The 24521-nt window shown below is 45.4% G+C and overlaps 2 protein-coding genes across 2 annotated transcripts in view; both read right to left on the minus strand.

Moving 5' to 3' along the window:
* Positions 1-920: 920 nt before the first annotated feature.
* Positions 921-24475, minus strand: CPLX4 (complexin 4). Its single transcript, XM_036876707.2, has 3 exons — positions 21770-24475; positions 16380-16467; positions 921-3819 (listed from the first exon to the last, which is right to left on the minus strand). The coding sequence occupies exons 1-3, from the start codon at positions 21934-21936 to the stop codon at positions 3592-3594; spliced, it is 483 nt and encodes a 160-aa protein (XP_036732602.1). The 5' UTR covers positions 21937-24475; the 3' UTR covers positions 921-3591.
* LMAN1 (lectin, mannose binding 1) overlaps positions 16380-24521 on the minus strand; it is a 45804-nt gene continuing 37662 nt past the window's right edge. Inside the window, exon 14 of the mRNA XM_036876704.2 lies at positions 16380-16467. The gene's annotated coding sequence lies outside the window, so the exon portion shown is untranslated. The remainder of the gene's footprint in view (positions 16468-24521) is intronic.

Raw genomic sequence — 24521 nt, forward strand, 5'->3', positions numbered from 1 at the left:
AGACTCACCAGGGTTTTTTCTTCTTTCCAAGTGTGGATTCGCTTGGGCTCCAATGTAGACCTGTTTTGGTGCCTGCAGGCAGTTGTTTCTTTGTATCTGGTAGAGAGTTTACAGCGGTGACCTGCAGGAGGGTTAATCCGGTAGGAGCTAATCGTCTGTTATCAAGAGCTGCAAGCTCCCAGTTTGTTCATTTTTAATCTCACTCCTCTTCCTGCCTCAGGTGGTTCTGTTTGGAAGCTGTAGTTTGGCCAGATTTCTTGTGTAAGGAGTGAAAACGGAGGGGCTTCTATAACTCACAAACTGGATTAATTGACCTCTGAATAACTGAGCTCACCATGCCAAAATGTTTTCCAAAGAAGAACTCCTGTTTCATTGTGCTGTACGAGTGCATAGCCAATTGAGTACTAGACTAACTCTCGGCAAAATTAAAAAGTCCATTTAATTTGTCTTCCCAGAATTCATTCTCCAGCACCCCACCCCAGGTCATTATGGCTGCTTCCGCCAGGCTACAAACACTCCCTGGGCCTCTGGATTTTCCCTTCATGGGTGACTCTCTATCTTCCTGACACTTCTCCCTGCTAGTACCTACCCAAACGCCCTGTTCCCTCTCCATCCCTGGAGCCTGTGGTCCCTTGGGGCATCTGGGGGACAGAAACCTAGTTCAGCAACAGTGATGATAGGCTAATGTGCTCTCTTTGCAAGATAAATCTACATGTCCAACTGACCACCCAGAAAGCATGGAATGAATCACAGAATGTAAAATAATGCAGCCCCTTCATTTTTACTGTTGAGAAGATGAATTTCCAGGGAGGACAAATGAGTTGTTCAAGGTCACACACAAGTGAAACTGGGGCTAGGATCCTCATTCCTGACTACCAGTTGGCCCGAAGGAATGGCTGCAAGCCTGGAGTCCAGTGGCAGTGAGAGCAGACCGTGACAGAGCAGGTTCACCCAGCAGGTTAACAGTGTCAGTATGTCAGTAACGGTGTGATGTGAACTGATAAGAAGTAAGGATGTCTTACCTGGAAAAGAGAAAGCTGGGTGGGGACATCATCAAAGCTTGAGTGGACATTTAGGCATATCTGTAAAGCTTTGACAAATGGGTCAAAAACACAGCCAATTTCAACTTAAGGCAAGGAAAGGTATTCTAACAGTTAATGAAGTCCGCAGATGGAAGGTTTAGTGGCGGGATTCCTGTGGAGCAGCAGATGGGTTGTTCTGCACCCCTGGAGGCCTTCAACTGAGGCTAGACTGGGGTGGTATGGAAGCGGTTCCTTCATTACTTTATATATGGGAGTTTAGGATAGATTGCTGCCTATTTCTTTAGGACTGTTGGGTTCTCCGGTTTTGGTGAAGGAAGAGCCTTTTGTGTTCATCACATGGCATAGGCACCATCTTCTAGAGGGAAAAAGGGCTTCGGAATGCCGTAATACAGGCCCTGGCTGCCCCAACCCTTTACACCTGTTGCGTGTGTTGGCAAGGGGCTGTCTGGTATGCTGTGGTGTGCTATGACCCAGATAACCATGGCTAGAATCTTCTAGCAGCTATGCATTCCACTGGGCAGGGACCAAAATGGTACTAGAGTGATTTTGGTTGTCAAAATAAAGTGCCCATTTACTGATATCGTTAGCAGCGCTGACTGCATCCTGTACAAGAAAGCAAGTCTTTTATGCCATCCTGCAGCCAGTCTGTGGAATAATTTGGCAGCCACAGTATTTTATGTCACAACAAAAGTACAAACAGAAGGCCACATGTGCCGCCTCTCCATCCCGCCACTCCACCAGTTACAGGGCACAGTCAGGCACTGAGCTGATAATTAACCGTCTCCATTGTTTCAAAGCTTTAAAAATTGTGAGTATTTTAGTGTCTGCTATAAAACAAACTGTAACTCACATGCCAGTTCTGATAAAAGACAGGCATGGCTTTAAAATGTATCTATGGTAACTCGGGTTTGTGGACACTATGGTCTGAATTGTGTCCCCCCACAAATTCATACGTTGAATCCTAACCCCCGAGGTGTTGGTATTAGGACATGGGGCCTTTGGGAGGTGATTAGAATGAGATTAGTGATCTTCATAAAGGAGACCCCACAGAGCTCCCTTATCCTTTCCACCATGTGGATAAAATGAAAATTCCACAACACAGGGTGCCCTCGCCACCCTAGCTCTGCTGGCACCCTGATCTCAGCCTGCCAGCCTCCAGAACTATTTGTCGTTCATAACCCACCCAGTCTATGGTAGTTTGTTATAGCAGCCAGACTGGCCTAAGGCAGTGGACCCAAGGCTAATTAGCCCCGAGCATTACACTGGTGTTCTCCCACCAAGTTACAAAAGGGGCAAAACTTCGCCAAGGATCATGGGTCCTGGGCCCCTAATAATTTAACATGAAATTTTTCTTGTAAAACATTCAGGAATTCTGGTTAGAACAGGTTAGACCCTAAGTATTTGGTCTTAGTTCCCATCTCCTCTGTTAAAGCAGTTCTTGATAATATTTGTCTTCAAGCATGGTTAATCTACAAACAGATTCATTGAAAAACCAGGATTTCATTTTGGTTTGACTGGCTTTAGACAGCTCCAAGTGTTTCAGAGGTAAATTGTTCAAGTCTTTTGAATAATTCCCTTGGAAAGACAGCAAACATTAGGAAAAAGAAATCTGTGTACACCCCAGAAGACTGTGGCACAGAATGACAGCATGATTTATTGGGAGCTAGTCTGAAGGGATGGGTGGGGAAGGACAGGAGAGGAGAAAGGAGGAGAGCTGGGAAGAGAGGGCAAGCAGGGGAGAGAAGGGGGAGGAGAGGGGAAGACAGACAGAGATGTGGGGGGCTCGATTTGACTTCTCAGTGCTCCCTATTTGTCCACAAGCTTTGTCCCCATTGCCATCTCCAAGTTCAGACAAGAGGAGAAACGCTGAATGCAGAAACAGAGATATCTTCCCCAAGTGTCCCCCTGCCTCTAACTTCACACCTTGCAAGGGGCCAGTGAAGTCAATTCTCTGCCTTAGTTTTTCATCTTTTACCATATCCTTGCTGCTACACCTCGGCCTTGAACTGTCCAAGAGCCGCAGGTGATGAGAAGCATCAATAACAAACATAAGGAGCCTGGGAATAAGAGGCGGTGTGATCTTTGCCCTTCAGCCTGCAGCTAAGGCTCCTGGTGGGCACCCTGATCCTCCACATCTTTCTCTGCAGGGAGTCATGCTAATGGAGTCATGCTAATGGTTAGACAGGGTGAGATTTTGCTCTCTAAGGCAGGAAATCCGAGAGGATATGCCACCTGCTTTTGTTTCTTCCTGGCTATCCTGAAGATCTTTAAGCAGATTTACGTTCTGATTGTTCACAAAGGAAAATTCATACTTAGCCACATTTGCAACTAAAAGGAAAGTATGTTTCCTTCTGCAAGGTGCTAGCTAAATGCTCTACCAGGGACATTTAGAATGTCAAGCTGCTGTCTGCCTGTTTGTAGAGCATTTATCATCATGGTTTTTCTAAGTGTGTTCACTACGTTAATGTATATGCTTCTCGAAGCGCCCTGTAGGAGAGAGGGCACCTCCGCCTTGACCTAGTTCCCTCTGCCACACCTGCCCTGCCCCTCACATCACAGAGCACTTCTGCTCCGCTGTCTGCTTGATTTCTGTGAACGTGGCCTGGGCTTTTTCTTTTATGGTATTCAAGTCCATGTTCTGAAGATTCTGTAACTGCCCAAGAATAGAATCTTTATCTTCTTCTTCTTCTTGATCTTCATCTACCATTTTCTGGAGATCTTCGGGCAAATCCACATCATCCCCAGCCAGGTGGATTTGGTTCTCATCCATTTCACTCTATGCGAAAAACAGAGATAGATAAACGACTTCACAACAAACAAACAAACAAAAAACCAAATGTTGAAAGCAGCAGGAAAAGCCGCTGCCCAGGATGAATGCAGCGAACGGTGGCGTGCTTGGCTGTCTCTCGGCAGGACCTGGGCCTGGCAGCAGTCTCCAGGGCTGCAGGTTCTGGTTGAGACACCCCTCCTTCACTGCACCTTAGGCGAGTCAGAACCCTCTGGCACAGTGGTTCTCAAAGCGGAGTCCCCGGATGCAGCAGCATTGACATCATCTAGGAATGTGTTAGAAAGACAAATTCCCAAGCTCCACCCAGACCTACTGAACCAGAGACTCCCAGGTGTGGTCCAGCAAACTGTGTTTTTAGAAGCCCTCTCCATCCCCGCCAACGTCTGTAGAGCTTGAGAATCACACACCAACTCTGCTCAGGACAGTTTTGCAGCCTTTGCAGAGTCTCAGCCCCGGGCTGTGCCTCAGTGGCCTTGGCTGGTCCTGCTCTGGAGGGTGGGCTTTGGGTTTCCAGTGGCCAGACAGTGCTGTCATTTCAGTCATCAGTCTTTAGTGGCCACTTCTGCTTAACCATTGCCCCTTCCCTCCTTTCTAAGAGACACAGGTCCCCTGGCGGGCACAGAATTCTGTCAAATACAACCTTACGTCCTTAGCGCCTGAGAACCAGTCTGGCACACACTGGCTAGTAAGTGCGTCGTCAGTGGTACGGCTCAACTCCGCATGCTGACCGTGTACCGGTGCTACCACCCGGTTTGCCTTGCACATTTAGGTTTGTGATTCTAGGTGTGGATCTTCCAGAATTTCTTAGTGCATACTGCCTCATCTTAGAAAACCCTCTGGCTGTAAAGTACTTTGCTTTGTAATGAGGGAGAAGAATCTAAAGAAAAAGTTTCTCTGGGAAATGGGAGGGTAGTTTATAGTCCCAGAGGGCTGCTCTTAGATGAGTTTCTGAGATTAGGTTTAACAGGAGGCAAACTGGGCTCTGGGGGCACAGAGGATTAAAGAGGACGTCAGAAAAACAAGTGAAAGATCTCAGCAGACTTTAGGACCCACCCCCCTAGGTCGTGACCAAAGCACATGAAAAGTCACATCAAGATAAAAACAATCATCTTAGTCTTAATCAGACCACAGCGACTTGATTTTATAAAGATTTTGGTACCGGCTGAGTTCCCAGGTGCAGGTCAAGTCAACACCTACAAGGAGGTTATGAATCCCCCTGCTGTCTGTGTGCAGAGTAGAAATGATTATAAACAAACATGGGTTGTCTCTGGGTCTAAACAGCAAGTCGAGGTAATGCATAAACTTCATTCTCCATCTGTAAAGTGCATCCCCGCTTTCGCACATCTGAGGCCGTGGCTCCCTACTTCTCTTACTGATTCCTGAGAGCGCCTTCTTTTATTTGGTTCTGGGCAGCAGGGACAGTAAGCCTGGCTCCGGAAACTGGAAAGCAGGCCTCTGTTGCTGCAGCCAGTGCCCTGGGGGGCCGGTCCTCACTGAAGGCCCTCCCTGCAGACCTCTGGGAAGGCAGAGCCCCTCTCAGCGTCAGTCTCCAGAGGGGGGAGAGGCCTCTTCCTGTGCTTGGCCAGGCCATGGCCCCTGAATGCGCTTAATGGATTAATTAGTTCCTTGTCAAACTGTTGGGGGATTAATTAGTTAATCCTCAAGAGCTTCCAGCCAAGCCTCCATTTCTATTTATTTTTTATTTACCTACCTTAGAGGTTGCAGTCCTTGCTGATAATTCTCTGGGAATTTTTGCAGAGAGGAGGAAATGCGGGGCTTCAGCCTGGTGCCTCTCAGTCCATGTAAATGTAGGACCTCTGCCCTCACTTATGCACCCAAATTGCAATATACATGATTTGAAAAGTTGCCCCTGGGAATTTGGGCATCCTCTCCACCGCCCCGTCAGTTGGTAGTGAGATCTCTGCAGAGGTCACCTGGTTCACGCCCAGACTGGTAGCTGCTGTGGGCCTGGAGGGACGGGCACCCGAGGGCCAAAGGGCAGCGAATTGGCTGGCTGGTGCTCAGGGAGACTGGGTACTCTCCCGAGGGCTCACGGCCGAGCTCCCTGCCCCTCTTCACCTACGACCTCAGCGTGCTACCTCTTGAATGGCTTCCTCCTTCAAGGAGGACTCTGAGGTTTATTTTCTCCTCATTCCACTTGCCCAGGGAAGCGAGAGCAGGGGGGCTCTCCTTTGCCTCACAACTCACAGTGGGACTTCTGATGGACACAACTGCTATCAAAGTGGTTCTCAGAGTGGGGTCTCCAGGCCAGCAGCATCTGTGGCTCCCAGCACCTAGTTTAAGAACCACTGCTCTGTGCTCCTTGAAGACAGAGGCTGTGATTTACTCATCTATGTCTCAGAACCCAGGGGATATCTGGCATGCACACAGTCAATGTTTATTTAATGATTCAGTGAGCCTGATTTCAGGCACTACAACAGCCTTAACAATACTTAAATATGCAGGTCCTCTTTGCTGTAAAGAGTTCTGTTTTAGTAGCTGCTGACTAATTAAGCTTTACAACCGCATTGGGGAGGAGCAAGACTAGAGGTCAACGTTGGTGTCAGAATCAGACTGCCTGAGAGTGAAGGTTACACCACCACTTACAAGCTGTGCGACCTTTGGCACCTTATACAACCTCTCTGAGCTTTATTTCTTTACCCATAAATTATTTTATTTCCTTATGTATAAATTGGGATTCCTTAGAGTTATATGGAATATTAGGTGATAACTGAATTCTTTGGAGTACATTAAGCAGTCAACTGACAGTAGCTATTTATAAACATGAATCTTAGGTTGGGGAGGCCAGGAATATTTTGACACAGTTCACACATCACAGAAAGGCAGTGATGCCTCAGTCACCCCCCTCCACTATCACCCCCAAAATGCAAGTGCAGTTACAGACAATACGAACCAGCTCCAGGGAGGCGGGAGGCTTATCCTGAGAACGTTGGTGTGAATGAATGGATGACTGAGTGAGTGAACCCACCTACAATTAGGGGGCTTAGAGGTTCTACTTCATTCTTAGAGGTTCTGTTTCAGAGGTCTTCTCATTCCCTGAAATCTCATCAATTTGGGATATTGCTTAATGCAGCTAAGAGCTAATTATTTTTATGCCAGCTGACCAGTATCAGTTTTAATCTTTTGGTTTTTAACCAGATTTATAATCTTAATTGCCAGTGATGAATGCCCCATTATTAAATACCGCCCCCCTCCCCCATCCTGCCATTGTTATCTTCTGGGACAGATTTCTGACCTCCCACCAAAGGGTAAGCACCGCTCTGGATTCAGACTTCCTATGCTTTGGATCTTGATAAACTCACCTTCATCTTGTGCCAAACTTGGGACATGATGACAAAACATCATATCCTAGACGGTTACATAGTCAAAAAGCGGAGCGTTCACTACCTGTTAGAGTCTAGTCAGTCAAACTGGGTGAATAAGCAGGTATCAGTTTGTTTGATAAGTAGATTTGATTTTAGCTTTGGTTTGTTTGTTTGTTTTTAGTCTACATGGTGCCAAACAGCTAGATGAACAGATTTCTTTCACTTTGACAAGTAGATCTACTGTTAGATTTGTGAGGATCATTAACTTCAGCAGTCACTTGTCTTCACAAACCAACCCTCACTGTTCTGGTTATAGGTGAGGCTTGTAGGCAACAGCAACCCCTTGTTCCTATCCTGCTGCAGTTTACAAGACATCGGGGTCGTGGGATAGAGAAAAAAGAACACAGCCAGTCCACACACCCATAGAAAGCACACCAAGCATGGCCTGCTCTGCCAAAGGGGCTTTCAGGCCAGACCAGGAGCGAAGCTGGAGTGGCCCTTTGGGGGCCAGGCCTTAGCAGACTCACTCCTCTTGCTCTGACCAGTTGCTGCTGAAGGACAGAGCCAAGTTTATGTTCTGCCCCCCCTGGGTTCTCAACCTTCTCTGTTCCCTGAATCCTTTGTCAAGCAGAGGAAGATACGATAGCCAGCACCCAGCCCTGGAGATTTGACTGCAAGGGTCTGGTCAACAAGAGTTTACAAAGCTTCCCAGGTGGTTCTAATATCTGAGCAGTGCTGAGACCCTTGCTAGGGGCTTGCGGCTACGACTTCTGCTACAGCCCCCTGTGCTGGCCCCTGTAGCTACTCTTTACCTCAGCACGTCCAGAACAGTCAGAGGGTGTGGATATGACTTCTCTGATTGAGAGTGTGCATGTGCAGGGCCTCCACAAGGAATGAGAATTTCTAGGTACCAGCCGTGCTCTTCTCACACTTCTTTTCTGTATGAGGTCATTTCGTAGACACCCAAGGTGCTGTTAGAGGTCACTGCCCCCCGCCTCTCATTTGCCCGTGAGGACACAGAGGTCCTGAGAGGTGAACACCTCTGCCTGCTGCCATTCAGCTTGTTAGGGGATGAGAATGGAGCAGCACTGCTGGTCTAGCAGGAAAATACAGCCAGTGGGGTCAGATCTGCTTTGGGCTCTGACTGAGCTTTGCCATTCACGGCTGTGTGACCTTGGGAAGTCACTTCTCCTCTTCCAGCAGTGTTCTTACATGTGAAGGGGAAATAACATCCACCTACCCTATTGGGTGGTCGTGAGGATTCAGTGCGAAGGCTGGTGTGGCTTGCATGTACATGTGGCCTGCTGCACCGGGGTCCCGGGACGCTTCCTCCCTGCCCCATGCACCCCGAGGAGGAGGAGGTCACTCAACTGCAGCAGAAAGAAGAGAAGGAAGAGAAGCCCCTGCCAGGGCCTCTGCTGGCCCCCCAGCCCTGCCTCCGGAAGCAGGAGGGTTCAGGGCCTCAGACCCCGCTGGGCAGCCCCAAGAGTGCCCAACCGGGAGGAGCGGCAAAGAAACGTTCACAGAATCATCTTTTAAGAGGCAAGTTTTAAATTCAGTTCTGACAGAGCTTCTAATGTGACACGTTTAAAGAGAGCTCTGTTGATAGGTTTTCTTCTACCTTCATGATTGTTCCAAAAGGACGATGCCCTTAACACAGCAGACAAACAGCAGCAGGTGTGACTAAATCGTATGGCTCAGCAGGGAGCAGGACATTATTTTTCAGTGACTGACCTAGACTGACAATTGCGTTAATAGGATTAGGGTCCATTGTGGAACTGTTTTCTCTTATTAATTTGGCTTCACTTACATACGCATTTTGAATTGTCCAGGGAGAGGGGCGCATTTGTTTTTAGAAGGAATCTTGTGGCTTTATTTAAAACGTATTACTTCCTCTATGTGAAGGAATATGACATTTTAATTATAATATAATGTAACCTTGGTACTTGTGTAAAATTACAGTGTAAAATCCAGGCTTGTTCTTTTCATGAAAATTTATTTTAATACAACTCTTACGGCAGAGAAATTCTTTCTCCTGGTTTTGAGACTTTGTTCTTGGGTGTGTAATTTTCCCCCCTTTTCCCCAGTAATATCCATCATCCACCAAACACTTTGTGTGTGTGTGCGCACAACTTCTACATGTCCAGTACCGTGCAGAGCACTGAGAACAGAGATTAAAAGCTGAGCCCCTTTTGTTAAGGAGCATCCAGTTAATTGGCTGAGAACATTCAGGGTGGTAAGACGACGGAAGAGACGTGCACTCAGCTATGATGGGAGCATAGAGGGGAGTGGGGAGAAGGAGGTCATGGAAGGTTCTGGAGGAAATGACATTAGACCAAAGTCTTGCAGGAAGAAAAGGGGCCACAGGGAGCGGGATGTGGGGGACAACGCAGGGAGGAGATAGAGTCCAGGCAGGGTGTAGCAGGAGGTGATGCTGGAAAGATAGGGGCCATATCATGGCACACAGGCCAAGGGGCTTGGACTGTTCTCGAAAGTCCTGGTAAGCCTTCATTTTTATCACACGGGAGGAACAGGATTAGATTTCTATTTTGGAAAGTTTGCTGTGCAGTTTTGAGGGGAGCAAGACTCAGACTCGAAAAGCTACTTCTGAGCTGTTATAGTAACAGAGGTGAGAGATGATGAGGCCTGCACTGGGATGAGTTGAGAGTTATTTAGGAGGTGATCCTGGGGTGATGTGGTGGTTTACTGGATGTGGGGGGTGGAGGAAGAGTCAGGGTGACTTCTGGTGGCCAGCCTGGGGGATGGGCTGTAGGCGAGCTATCAGAGGAGGCTCCTCCCATCCCACAGGAGGAGCAGGGTGCTGGGGACATTGAGGGAGCCCATTCTGGTTGTGAGCGATGAGGTGACCGGGAAGAGGCAGAAGCAGAGCGGAATGAAGGGAGGTGTGGGCTGTAGGTGCAGATTTGAGATTCATCCACACACAGCCAGGTGGTAGCTGAAAGCAGCAGCAAGAATCAGCCATCTGGACCGAGGGCACGGACTAGGGCGGGGAAGAGAGCAGATCTCGAATAGTCCAAAACTGGGGTGTTGGCAGGGGAAGGTAACCCCTGAAGACACAGAAGAAACAGGTTGAGGAGAATGAGAAGCAGAAGGGTGGTGTCCGGAAACTGAGGAGAGCAGGACTTCAGGGAGGAAGCGATGACCAATGAGTGAGTGCTAAATGAACACTGACAGACATCCCAGAAGAACATACCAGACTGTTCACGGTGCTGAGACAAATGCCAAGCATCTGAAGGAGGAGGGTTTCAGTGGAGCAATGGGAGCCAATCATCGAGGGGAGAAAATATGTGCAGAAAATATGCCTTTCTGTATATAACCTAGAAAAGCATGTTTCCTCAGAAAGTGCTGTTTGCTTGTTGTAGCTGGGAGCCATCTGACCTCCTTTACAAAGGAGAGGCCAGTGGAGAGGAAAAGCTGACGGTACAGGACGGGAAGTGAAAGCCAGGTCTAACATGAGCTTCCTGGGTAATTTCGGCTGGTTGAAGTCCTCTAAGTACCTGTCATTTGAGAACCTGAGGAAATCAACCCAGAGTGGACATGTGTGCATGAACATGCTAGTGACCGCTTCCGATGTACCCTTCAGATGGCTGCCCTTATTTGACTCCTTATGTGATCATGGCAATTAAAAGTGGTCACCCAAAGACATGGGCATGACAAATGGTGCTGTCATTAGCAGAGAATGGTAAGCTCGGAGAGGAGGGAACCTTCACTGTTTGCTGGAGTCCCAGGACTGACGCTGTTTAATTTCAGAGTCCATGTTCCCTTTCCAAGGTCAGCAGAGGAGTAAAACGCTTTTCACAGGAAACACCAGCCAAATAATTTCTTTAGAAAATACAGTTCCAATTCCAAAATGTGACATAATTATCCTCATTAGACCTGACAGCTCCCTGGAAGTCATTTTCCTCAAATCTGCTCTCCGTGGGCCTCGGTGAGGGGAAGGGTCCAGAACCACCTCCTGCTGGTTATGTTACCGCTGTGCTGGTGACCCAGGGGATTGTGAATGAGGGACCCAGGGCGGTCATGCCTCATTAGTGAAGGACATGGTGAGTGTGTCCCACTCCCTGTGGACTGTTAATACTATTAGTAAGGCTGCTTACCCAATACGGACTTTATAAGCCAGTACAGGGCTAAGAGTCCTGCACAGCATGAGGGAGAGGAAGGTGTTATCAGGAGCCCAGTAAGGTCCTTCTTGCTCAACACCATTGCTTTCTTAGACAGTTGTGTTCAGTTCTCAAGGGTGCCATCCTGGGTGGGGATACTTAGTTTAGAGGGGGGTTGGGGGAGGATGGGGCATGCAAAAGGACTGGGTGAAGAATAAGGAGGGTCCAGGCCATGCTTGTCACAGTAAGCACTGTGACCTTGGGCAAGTCTCTCGATTTTCAGGAGTTTATGATGATGCATTGAGTGTACCTATGCACATCTATGGCATGTGCTTTTCTGTATATAAGAAATAAGTTTAATAAGAAGAGAAATACCATGCAGACCCTGGGGGCAAGGAGCCAACGCACCAGCCATGAGGGTCTAGAAACCCACACTGTCCCAGGAAGAGAGCTTGGCGGGAGCAGGGGTGGGGAGTCTGCTCCTCAGATGACCCCACCTTTCCCAAGGTGATTGCTAATTGTTAATGACAACACAATTTGTCCTTCTGATGTCTTTGATACATTACATACCCAGGACTAATCTTATAACTAGCAGTCTGTACCTTTTGACCCCCTTTACCCAATTCATACCCTACATCCCTGTCTCTGGTAAGCACCAATCTGTTCTCTGTATCTAGAGTTTGGGTTTTTTCAATTCCACCTGCAAGACCATGCAGTATTTGTCTTTTTCTGTCAATGCCCTCAAGATCCATCCATGTTGCAAATGGCAGGATTTCCTTCTTTTTTAATGGATGAGTAATATTCTGTTATATATATATGCACAATCTGGTCCTATCATATGTATATTATAAATATAATTATGCACACGTGTCCTCAATGACTGTCAGTCATTTCAAAGCCCCTCTCCATCCTGCTTGTTGCAGACACGGGAGAAACCTGTTCCCCAGTTCTCTGTCCCGGCATACCCTGGGATGATCCCACTTCTCACAGGCTCCACTCCCAGCCAGACTCCACTCTGGTCCTTCACAGGCACTGCCACCTCTTGTTTTGTGACAGCTGCTCCTAGGAAGGGCCACCAGGCCTTTCTAGGCTCCCTCGCACAGCAACCACTTTAGAACTATATATAATGGTGACCATTTTAAATCGCAGGAATCAGATACATAATTAATTAAGTGCAGTAATTAAGATGCCAAGTCCCATGAAGGAGATGCATGTAATGACTTGGAAATCTGTTGCCCCTTCTCCAACCTTCCAGCCCGTCCCCGGCCCAGGCCTCCAGCAGCCTTCCCTGCTGCTGTAAGGGTGTGGCACTGCCCAGCCCCTCATTCCTTTCCCCCCAGCTCACTGGACCCAGTGCCATGGCCTTGAGCTTTCCCAACCCAGTGATGCCCATGGGCACTGACTCACCTTGCAGGGCCTCTGCACTCTTCATTGGAGCACCTTGGAGATAAAAACCTACAACTTATAATTCCACTGTGGTTTTCAGAGGGGGCATTCTAAAGACTCACCGAGGAGGGTTCTGCATATTCAAAGAAAGCCCTAAGAGTTACACTTACACAACAGCCAGCAGCACAAGCCCTTGCACATGAGTTGGCTTGACAGAGTGTGAGAATCGAAGCCTGGCATTCAAGGCCTGGGAAATGACTCTCCCCAAAGCTATCATTTCCCCAAAGTCCTCTCTCAAGGCTGAGTATTCCAATTCCTTCAACTCGTCCTCAATGACTGTCAGTCATTTCAAAAACCCCTCCCCTGTTCCCCAGCTCTGTGTCCCGGCATACCCTGGGATGATCCCACTTCTCACAGGCTCCCCTCCCAGCCAGTCTCCACTCTGGTCCTTCACAGGAGCTGCCGCCTCTTGTTTTGTGACAGCTGTTGCCTAGGACGGGACACCAGGTCTTTCTAGGCTCCCTAGCACAGCAACTGCTTTTGAATAAAATGCACAATCTGGTCCCTAATATGGGAAGAATGGACTTCAAAAAAAGGAGTCACCTCCAGACATTTGTTTCTGTTTCCGCACCACCACCTGCTACAACCCACCGTCCCTGAGGAGGGCCAGTTCTGCCCAGGCAGCTTGCTGCCTTTCGCTGTGGTTGCCTGTGCCTGCCCGGGTGTTTGAGGACACCAGGGGGCGCGAGGGACGCGGAGTCCTGCCCCGGAGCACGCAGCTGTGGCTGCACTCTCCATGCTGAAGCCTGGGTCTGGCTTGGACAGGAGTGGCCGTTCTGCACAAACAGGAAGTCATCTCCTAGAGGCTGATCTTGGCCTGGGAAATTTGACCCCAGCGCCCACGGGAGGCAGGGAAGGTGCCCAAAGGTGGAGCCAGATTTCAAGCACAAGGTACTGCATTGAGACAACTGGGCAGAGATTGCACTGTTTTTTTTCTGATATACTGTCTACTAACCATCATTTTATGGACAGTGTGCATTAGATTAGAATTTCCACGTGCTTTTCAAAAAGGAGGCAATTATACTGTGAGTATTTTTAGTAGTTTTCACACCATAGGCAGATTCTGGAAGCAATTGTCTGGACTCCATTTTTGCACAAGGCAGCCAGGGAGATTCCCTCTGCAAGTAAATTGCAATGGAGGATTAAGTGTTGAATGCTTTCAGGTAGCATCCTCATCTTTTATCTGGACATTACTTAGAATTTTGTCAGCGACTCACAGAATCTCTAGTCAGGCCATCAGGCAACAGAGGAGAAGGAAAAGCCGTGTTCCCAGCGGCGGGGGCGGGGCTGTGCGACACTTCATTGGAACAGTGAGCGGAACAGTCTCATTCAGGTTTAAGCCACGTGGAGCTCAAAACTGGACTAAAACTTTTGGGACACCTCAAATATTAAGAGTGGAAGGAACAGAGGCCTTGGGGCCCGAGGGAGTTGTGTTCACATCCTTCTGGGAGCAAGTCTCTTTTTCATGGCTGAGAGGCCTGAGTTCCACTCCAGCTGCTGCGGCTCTGTGGATTTTTCCAAAGCTACTCAACCCCCAGTGCTGCAGTTTCCTCATGCTATAAAGCGGCAGTGGCATTAGATTCTTAGATAAACTCAAAGGTCTCTTTCAGAGTCCATGAAGAAAGTCAGGTGAGGTCTCGTGCATTATGCATTTGAAACCGCGATAGAAAAGGGGGTGGATGGGCATCAGTAACTCAGGAGTGAGACACCGGGCCCCACTTTCACAGTTTATCAGCCTCTCCTCCCTGTCCCAGCCCGCCCCCAGGGGCTTCAGGGAGCAGCACACTCCCGCCACTCAGGGCCTGTCCCTCTTGGAGAGAGGTAGGACCATGCACCTTGCATGGCTATAATTCCTTCCTCTTTCCATAGTTTCTGCTGGAAAGGCTTTTGTTCCAAAGGACAGCTTGGCTCAGAGACTGGGAATTTTTTTTTCTCTGAAGAGCATCAGAACCATGCTGTGAAGCCTGAAGGTATTTACGCCCGGGGATCCAGACATGGGCAAGACCTCGGACTCATCATTAACAAAGAAAACACAGATTAGGATTCTTGAACACTGTTTACACACATCAGTGTGCTTACCCAAGGGCTTCAAGACCCCCGGTTGTTATAATCGAGAATAAGACTTCTGTGCATAGACATAATCATAGCAATATAAGCTATTGAATGCTTTCCATTAGCCAGGTGCTGTGCTAGGTTTGTACATTATATTATCTCAGATAAAGACCTTATGAAGTAGGTAACAGTGCCCCATTTCACAGATGAGAAAACTGAGGCTCAGGTATTTTAAAAGCCATCTGAGTTGGCACTGTGTCGGAGTGGCTGAGCCGGAAGTGAAACCCACAGAAGGACAACAGAACAGTAAATCCTTGAAAAGCCCCACCTTTGTGGAAGAGACATGGTCAGCTGGTCACATGTATGTGTGCCTGGGTGTGCGTGTGTGTTTAATTTCTGCTTCATTTCAAACATGATTGGAGGCACTTTAATCAGATGCACTCATGGCTGCAGGGCTTCATCAGCAGCGTGAATCTGCGGAGCCACGTTGGGAAAGACGGCCAGTGCCATCCCAGGGAGCTTCAGGAAATCCACCAGACAACGGCAGAGGAAGGGACAGTGTGTGCAAGCGCTCCACGCTTCTAAAATGTTGGCCCAGTGGGGCAAAGTGTTAAGCTGGAATGAGGGAGGCAAGAAAGCAAGGCGTTCTCTCCAAAAGCCATTGGTTACAAATGAAATGAGTTTAAATTTGTGAGGTTTTCTTGCCCCACTAAGAGCAGAACCCAGTTCCGTGGACATCTTAGGGACCAAACACTCCCACAGGATGGGGCTGTTTAACTCTTTGGTGACTTTTGCCGGGACCTTGCACCGACAGGGGCCTCTGTCCCTTGTCAACCCTTGTAGCTTCTGAAGTCAGCTTTGGCAGGGACCTGCTGGGGAGCCACTGGCACAGTGCACCCGAGCCCTGCCACAGCACGCCCACACATCCTCCTCCCACCAGCAAGGCAACTGCTCAGCCAAAGCCTGCAGGTGTCCAGCCTCTCAGCCAGCACCGAGGCGGGTAGGCGGTGCGAGGGGATGACCGTCATTACTGCGTCATCTCCACAGAGAAGGACCAGACCTGGGCTCGGCCTGGCCTGTCCGGGCTGTGCGGCCCTCGGCAGGAGGGTCCTTCCTGCTTCTGTTTCCCCTACTGTCGAATGGAGGTGGTAACAGAATCAGGCGGCAAGGCCGGTTGTGAGGATTAAATGAACTGACAAGGGCAGCGCACTTAGAGCGAGCAGTGCCTGGCACTTGGAAGGGGCTCAGGAAATGCCAGCTGTGATTATTATCATGTGTATTTATGCACAGAAGTTCTATAGTCTTCACATAAATTTACATTACAATGTCATCTATAGTATTAACTCCACTTTGTTGAGGGGAAATGGAAGTTGATAGAGGTTAAATGATTGGAATGTGATTTTTATGAACTAGTTCAATGCCTTTTTCACTACATCAAATGCCTCAATTAAGACAAATATACATATATTTATATATTCATATACACATATATATGTGAATATATATGCATTCATGAATATGAGCCTTTGCTGATAATCAAACATTCTCCATTTTTTATTATTTAAAAAACCATTGGATGTTTACTGTGTTAAGAATGTCTCACCTTTGGGAGTCTGTACTTTTCTCTGAGATGAACTCTGAGGCATGCCCTCTCTGCCTTTTTTTGTGTAAATGCAGCATCTCTTTCCATCCTAAAAGTAAAAGAATAGAATAAAGGATCAAAGGACATAGAGAGCTAAGGGCATTCCAGCCCTGCTCAGAGGAGCCAGGCTCTGGAACACACCTTGTGAGTCCCAGCAGTCTGGACACCTGAGAAACAGCGTTTTTCCTATACCTGCCGCTCTGTTGTTCTGCTCTCATAACTCAGCACAGATCCCTAAGTCCCAAGGAGAGCTTGATTCTGGGAATCTCTTTATGATCAACCCAAGAGAGGGCAGGATGGTTAATCCTAATGTCTAGTTGACTGCATCACGTTGCTCTAAGTATGACCTGGCACCATAAGCATCAGAAGCACAGAGAGTGCTTGTTAAGAACGCGGCTCCCTGGGACTGATCCCAGACCGACTGCATCAGAATCCCTGGTGCAGGAGAGGGGGACCTACATTTTTAACAAGCTCCGTGAGCTGTTCTTAAGCTAAAACAGGGTTGTAGCCTCTAGGACTGGGGGTTCTTCAGCAGCACATAGTATTTGTGCCTCTTTCCCTTTATTGTCACAAACAAGGTAGGGTAGATTTCTATAATGCTCTGGCGACAGCCTAATGGACTCATGATTATTATGCTGGTGTGAAATGGACGTCCTTGCTCACGATGATCTAGACAGAAGCCAACACCTGTGGAGATGTCTGCAAGGCTCACAATAACTGCCTACTCTGCCAGCTGCCCACAGATGGCTTTACTGGGGGCCAGATTTATGCACATGGCCCTGCCCTCTGGCTATACTGGGTTGGACCAAGATGAGAAATGCAGCTTCTCTGGGAATTTGGGATTGGGACTGAGAGAAAGAGCCTTGAACTTGGCTGCAGCTATTAGCAGGTGAACATGGAAGTCATGGGCTGCCATTTTCCACTGGCCCTGTGGTCTGAGCAGTGGAGAGAGGAGAGAGAGCTGACTGCTGAGAAAGAAGAACCAAGCAGCCTTAGGGAGATAGAAGCAATGGCAAGAGATGGAGAAAGAGGGCTTGTGGCGCCCCAGTAGCACTCTGTGTTTCTGGTTTGGCCCATGTGAGGCCAGGTGGGATTTCTGCTGTAGGGTTTGGTGAAGCAGCTTTGCATGAAGCATTATTTGCATTAAAACAGATTTTCTGTTTTCATTCTCAGGTAGCTAAATCGTTTCAGTTTCCTGACTTTAAGTTCTGCAACTTTAACCATCTAAGAAGGCTAACTGCAGGAGGGGCTGATCTGAAGCAACCAGATTGAACTACTGACCACTGGGCCCTGGGCTCAGGCAGTAGCTGTGCTCATAGCCCTCCTCAAACGCCAGGCCCAGCATAGGCATGAGAGCACGTTGGGTTCAGCTTGTTTGTAGTTTTGGAGGGGGAAATAGGGTGACTTGCCCAGGAGATTGGTGACTGGTGGCAAGGGCAGAAGTGGATTATTTCCCCCCCAATACTTTAATAGGAAAATTTTCAAACATACACAAAAGTTGAAAGCATTTTAGTGAAACTCAACATCTAGATTCTACAATTACCATCTTATGGCATGCTTTATCACCTGTCTATCCCTCTATCCCATTATCCATCTTTTCTTTGATGCGTTTCTAAATTGTAGACATAAGTACTCTTTCCCCAAGCATTTCGAGATGCTTAACATCAACTACAGTTACATATTTGTTTATAGCTCGTTTTTTTTTTTTTGAGGCAAGATTTTTGTTTACAATTAAATGCACAGGCTTCAATGTCCTGTGATGGTTAATTTTATGTGCCAACTTGACCAGGTCACTGGGTGCTCAGATTACTTCTGGGTATGTCTGGGTGTTTCCAAATGAGAGCAGCACTTAAACTGATGGACTGAGTAAGGCAGATTACCCTCCCCAGTGTGGGTGGCATCATCCCACACTGAGGGTCTGAGTAAAACAAAAAGACGGAGGGGAGATTTCACTCCCTCTCTGCTGCCTGCTGGAGCTGAGACAGCCCTCCAGTTCTCAGAATCACACCAACTTTTCCTGGGTCTGCAGTTTGCAGATGGCAGATGCTGGGATTTCTTAGCCTCTGTAATCACATGAGTCAATTCCTTATAGTAAATCTCATGTATGGATATACACACACATCCACATATGCATACATACCTATATCTATTGTGTATCTAGTTTTCCTATTCTATTTGTATATAACTCAAACCCCTATTGAGATATAAAAAACATTACTGTCACCTGAGAAAGTTCCCTCATCTCCATCCCCAAGTAGTACCTGCTCCCCAGTCCTAGAGGCAACCCCTATCCTTGATTCAGCATAGATTGGTCTTGTCTGTTCTAGAACTTTGTATGAATAGAACTGTATACTACACATTCTTTTTTATAAGGTCTCTTTCACTCAGCATAAAAACTTTTGAGATTTGTCCAGGTTGTATTATTTATCAATAGTCTGTTGCATTTTATTACTGAATGTATTGTATCATACAAATATACAACATTTGTTCGCTCATTCTCATGTCGATGGACACTTGGACTATCTCCCATTCGGGGCTACTATGAATGAATTTGCTATGAACATTTAAAATAAGTCTTTTTGTGGACATTAATTCATTTCTCCTAGGTAAATATCTAGGCATGGAATAGCTGAGTTATAGGGAAATTTGGTTTTGTTTTATAAGCAACTGTCTGACCTTTCTCCAAGTGTTGTACTACTTAACATCTCATCCATCAGAACAAGAATTCCCGTTGTTCCACATTCTGGCCAACATTTGGTATGGTGTCTTTTTAATTGGAGCCATGTGTGCATGTTAGTACCTTGTATGATTTAAAATTTTCATGTCCATGATGACTAATGATTTGGGGCAGCTTTCTCATGTCTAACTGGCCATCTGTATATCTTTGTGAGGTATTTGTTCTTTGCTTTTTTTTTTATTGAGTTCTAGAAATTCTTTATATATCCTAGACCCCAGTCCTTCATCAGATGTCTTGCAAATATTTTCTCTCAGTCTATGACATGTCTTTGTTTTCTTAATTCTATCTTTTCAGGCACAAAAGTTTTTAGTTTTGATAAAGTTGAATTTATCATTTAAAATTTTTGTGGTTATTGATTCCAGAGTCATGTTTAAGAAATCCCTGCCTACTTCCAAGTTGTAAAGAGATTCTGTTATTTTTTTCTAAATGCTTTATAATTTGAGCTTTTATATTTAGGCCTGTGATACAAATCAAAGTTCAAGTTACATATGGTACCATAACATAACATAAAAAAACTAAGGTAAAGGGATAGTTTAATATAATTGAGAGAAATGGAGGGATAAACAGAAAATTGTTTTATTTGGACATTGCCAAATATTTCATTTAGGTGTATACCTCTTTCAGCACTAATGTTACCAGTGGTGCAAACAAAACCAAACACAGATGTGAAATAAAAATGAATGTTCAGTAAAGTACGTTAAGTAGTTTATAGTTTACAATTGGTTAAGTCAATCTCACAACTTTTCTAAAATGATGAGGATTTAGTAGACTTTTGTTTGTGAATATTCATTTTAGTTATTATATAAACCATGCTGCCAATAGCTCTTTCTGTGTGTAATTTGTGATGAACCATTTTTGGTGCCTACTTCTGTATGTTGCATTCTAGGAGATGAAGCTACTGACAACTCAAGCAATGGACTAGAAGTCATGTCTCTCGACATGGGGAAGCAGACTGGCCTCACTGTCCTACTACTATTAGCTTGGATGAGTATATTCTAAATTTACAATATTTTAATTTACATAAATTTATAATATTCATATACACACACATACAAAGTCAAATTGTGGGCAAATACCCCAATCCACTGACTGACCACACCATTTGGACATTTTGGTCTTGATCTACCCAGATACAAGATTACGGAAAACTGGGACATTAGTTAATCAGATGCCACATCTGCAACTAGCTTTACTACTTGGACATTATCAGATATTTTTGACACCATCAGGTGTATAGTCCAAATTTCTGGCCATTTTCTCTTTACGAGCCCACTTGAGCTGAGAACATTTGGTGCTTTTGCTCTGTTTCATTATCCTTTTTTTTTTTTTTTACATACTACAAGCAAAACTAGCCAATATTTGAGGATGCTGCTTCTTTTGCCTGAACATTCTCTTAGTACAAACATCATTTTGGCAGTTGCATTTACTTTAACTGATTTTCATTTACCGCAGAGCCAAACATACTACATTCTAAGCAGTGTATAAGCCACACTTTCTTTCAGAAAAAAAAATAATAACCCAAGAGACAAGGTTTCCATTAAATGCAGGTCTTCATGCTTTCTGCTTTCTCCAGGCCATTACCATAATCATCATTCCTCTTACACCTACAGTCATCTTAGCAACAGGACATAGGCAACTATTCTGTAACTGATCATTAGCAAAAGCCATGGAGGCAAAAAAGAATACTTTCATTAAGTACTTCTTAAAAATGAACATTTAACTTCAATACTCCTGTTTCAATTCTTAGTTGATTATTAAAACTTTTAAATTAATTCTAAAACTTCAAAAAATTACAATCAATTATACTCAAAGATCAGTCTTCAGCAGTGAAAAACTGCTGGTGATACATTCCATAATGCCCAACTGAAAAGTAACTGATATTTTGTTTTATTACTTTTTGTATAGCCAGAATGTCTTTGTTTTTTGGAGGTACATGGCTGAGGTATTTAGGGATGAAGTATTATGATGTCTATCACTTACTTTAAAAATAGTTGTCATCATCTATCTGAATCATCTACAAGCAAATATGGTAAAATGTATTAACTGTCAACTTTGTCATAAGTATTCATTATATAATTCTACTTCTTTGCAATCTTTGAAGTTCTCAATAAACAGTCCACAAACTTATTCATAGTCTTTGAGAAGCTAAGTGTTATGATATAACTGTCATGTTGTGCTTTCTAGGTTTTTTTCTGCACATGTAAGATCAATAAGATTACGCTATATGTTAAGACCTTCTTCCAGAAACAAAGTCTGAATTCTTACAATTTAAAAGCTTTCTACTTGCTAGGAGAGTGAACTGCAGGAAGACTGTATGATAGGCTCACAATTTTTCATCTGAACAGAAACTCGCCTACACCAGAAAGTGTTAAGCTGCTTTTGTTAGGACATACAGATTCATTTGTCATTTTCCATTTCCATTCACCCAAGTAGGACCCAGTTACTGCCAACGGTAGGAAACCGTTCACTTTAGCAGAACGCACTTTGCTATAGTTGGAGGCAAAGAGCCCAAGCAAAGGCATCTAGAGAACAGAGAGAGAGACTGGGGGACTGCAGCTCTGGGCAGAGATGATTTCCTTTTGCTTTCAAAGGGAAGTGGGGCCGGTGTACTCACTTCTCCTCAATCATTTGCTTCTGATACTCCTCGTACTCCTCCCTAGTCATCCCCTGCGCTGCTGCAGGATCGGATGCACCTCCCTCTTCTTTTTTTTCTTCAGACCCGCCACCAAGTCCTAAATTCTTTACCTGGTTACTTATCATAGTTTTCATAAAGAAAGCCATTGTTTCTGCCCCAGAAAAATAAACCCAAAAGTCAAGACAAAAACCTAAGGAAAAAAAAAAAGACAAAACCTCCAAATACCCTCGGCGACAGCAACACCCTTAAGAGCGGACTTTGCACAGCCTCGTCCGCTCAAGGGCACAAGGACAGAGAAGAGTGGTTTGTGGCGGTAAGCTGGATTAGAGACGAACTCAGTACAGAGCAGCAGATGGTTCAGATTACTAAGGCACACAATCAGATGCAACTGACTGCTTTTCTGAATTAATACACCGAGCTAATTTCAGAGGCAAAAATCCTTCCCATTATCTACTCTCACTACCCATTTCTAAATTTTAAATTATAAGCGCAGCAGGTCTTCATCAAGTGTCCTGTTTCAATTAAGTTCATCTGAATTGACATTACATGCCCGTAATGGAATTTCCAAATTTGAGCCCTTGAGCACAACAAACATCCTGCTGAAAACTGAGTCCAATGAGACTCAAAACCCAAAGTGCTTCCTTAAGCAAAATTAATCCTTTGATCCATCATTTTATGTCATTGGACTCTGAGTACTATGCAAGGATCACCCTTTAGTTTGCTTGAATTTTGTACTGCTTTAGGGGTTACTGCATCCCATACACAAATACCCAACAGAGAGATAAACCAGTGACCCTGGGTTTACCCTGGGATGGGTAACATCGCCTTCTCCTGCACCGAAATGTTACATTTCTGCTTGTAAATGATGCAATGGACACTTTCCAAGCTTCAGTCCAGAAGGTAAGAATAATGTGAGTTAAATCATCAACATGTAATGGGGTCAGCCTTTTTCTTTCGTATACAGTCCATCTCCTGGGTGCTGTATGTAAGCTCCCTGGTGTACTTGGAGAAAACTGGATGTTTTCTAACGCACCAGATTCTCAATGGCCATGGATTTCTTCAGGTCAAGGGAGAAACTGAGTATGGCAAATACTTTAATCTGGGTTAGTATCTAATTAAAGCACTCCAAGATGGGGTGGGGCCCAGGGAAGAAATACAGGCTATGATTATTTTATCCATAGCCATTCCCTCTCAGGAAATAGGTCCCTCATATTGCACAGAATTACATAATTTGGGTTTTCATCTAAAATGCATGCTTTATATATTTTGAGATCTGTGTTCCCTTTTATTAACTTACTTTAAATTTTGCTAGAACAGTCTCAACTTGAAGGACTGACCGATTTCGGGTGAAACCACATTCCCCTGTGCTCTTTGATTAAGTACATTAACACTGGCTCCACTTTCACTTTTGATGTGCTGCTTGAACTTAATACATTCAAACCATTATCTCTAAATTACCATTTACAGTCAACTATATTTCACTCCACTGAGGGGTGTTACTAAACGAATAAGGTCTTACAGAACTTGTCAGATGCACAGTAAAAGCCACAGCCTGTTTCTATTGTTTTCTCAGTTCAACACAACTCTCCTTTAGAAAAGACTGCAGAGATTTCAGGATATTAAAAACACTTATTTGCCAAAGAAAAGGACAATCTGATGAGGATCTTTTCTATATAATAGTTTTGGTCAGAAAGTGAAATGCCCAGTTGTACTTACAGCAAACTTAGATTTGAAGGGTCTGAATCAGAATTAATTATTGTCCCTTAATCAACCAAAAACCAAATAAAAATTAAAATTCACTTTGTTATTTAGATTTTAAAGTCTGTTATCAAAATTCCATTGTATTTGGATTAGGAAATATTATTAATGTGGACAGTGCCAATTTTAAACTCTAAAGTCTAGAAAAGCAGCCTCTGCCTTTTTCTGTGGGTGTGTACTGGGAACTGGGGGTGTCAGGCATCACAGAGACTCTGAGTTGGCAGCTACACCAGGGTGGCAACTGAATACTCCCTGGTAGTGCTGTTTTGTGAAATCCAGCCTTTGTCTCCCCAATAGATAATTCCATTTCAAGTGGGATCGTGTCTTTAAAACTTTTTATTCCTCAGTTTATTTCAATGGCCTTTCCTCTTGGACATCCAGTAAACTATTTGCTGTGTGTGTAGTATCTTTCATTCCTCCAGAAAGGGAAAATACCCTAGGATTTGTGAAATGGGGCCATTAAGTACAACCCCTCCAAAAGTTTCTCACCATACTTGACTAAAATCCCAAGTCTTTACTAAGGTCTGCAAGGCCATGTCCCCAGTGCCCCAGATGAAACTGAACCTCCAACTGGCGTCTACGGAGGACATGTAGTTTCCACCACCCTTCCTTGAGAAGGCTCCCTGATCCAGGTTTCCTCTGATTTCTTTCAAACCCATCGAATTTATCTGATCTCTGATTTTATCCGCTATTTCTGTGTGTTTACAGCAAAAGAGGGGTCCATCTCCTCTGCATTCCATTTTCTGAAACCAATTTAAAAGACTCTTTACAGTGCTACTGGCCCTGCAATGGAAGCATGCAGAGGAACCTGAGATCATCTTTAGGAAGTGGCAGAACCAAGACTCCAACCTAGATCTGCCTGCACCAAAGCCCTCTGTGTTGCTTTTTATACTGCGTGGACCCTCAAATTGGAATTACATGCTTGAGTTCTAGCTTAGCTACTCTTTTCCCAGTATTTGGTTACTGAAAGTGA

The sequence above is a fragment of the Manis pentadactyla genome, chromosome 6, assembly GCF_030020395.1.
Source record: "Manis pentadactyla isolate mManPen7 chromosome 6, mManPen7.hap1, whole genome shotgun sequence".
In the NCBI taxonomy this organism is placed as follows: Eukaryota; Metazoa; Chordata; class Mammalia; order Pholidota; family Manidae; genus Manis; species Manis pentadactyla.

Excerpts from the sequence above, each read along its gene's own strand:
- CPLX4 (XM_036876707.2), bottom strand. The coding sequence starts at position 21,936 with ATGGCTTTCTTTATGAAAACTATGATAAGTAACCAGGTAAAGAATTTA. Across the intron at positions 16,468-21,769 it reads AAGCAAATGATTGAGGAGAA|GATGGAAAGAGATGCTGCAT; the intron begins GTGAGTACACCG and ends TTTTACTTTTAG. Across the intron at positions 3,820-16,379 it reads AAAAGTACAGACTCCCAAAG|AGTGAAATGGATGAGAACCA; the intron begins GTGAGACATTCT and ends TTTTTCGCATAG.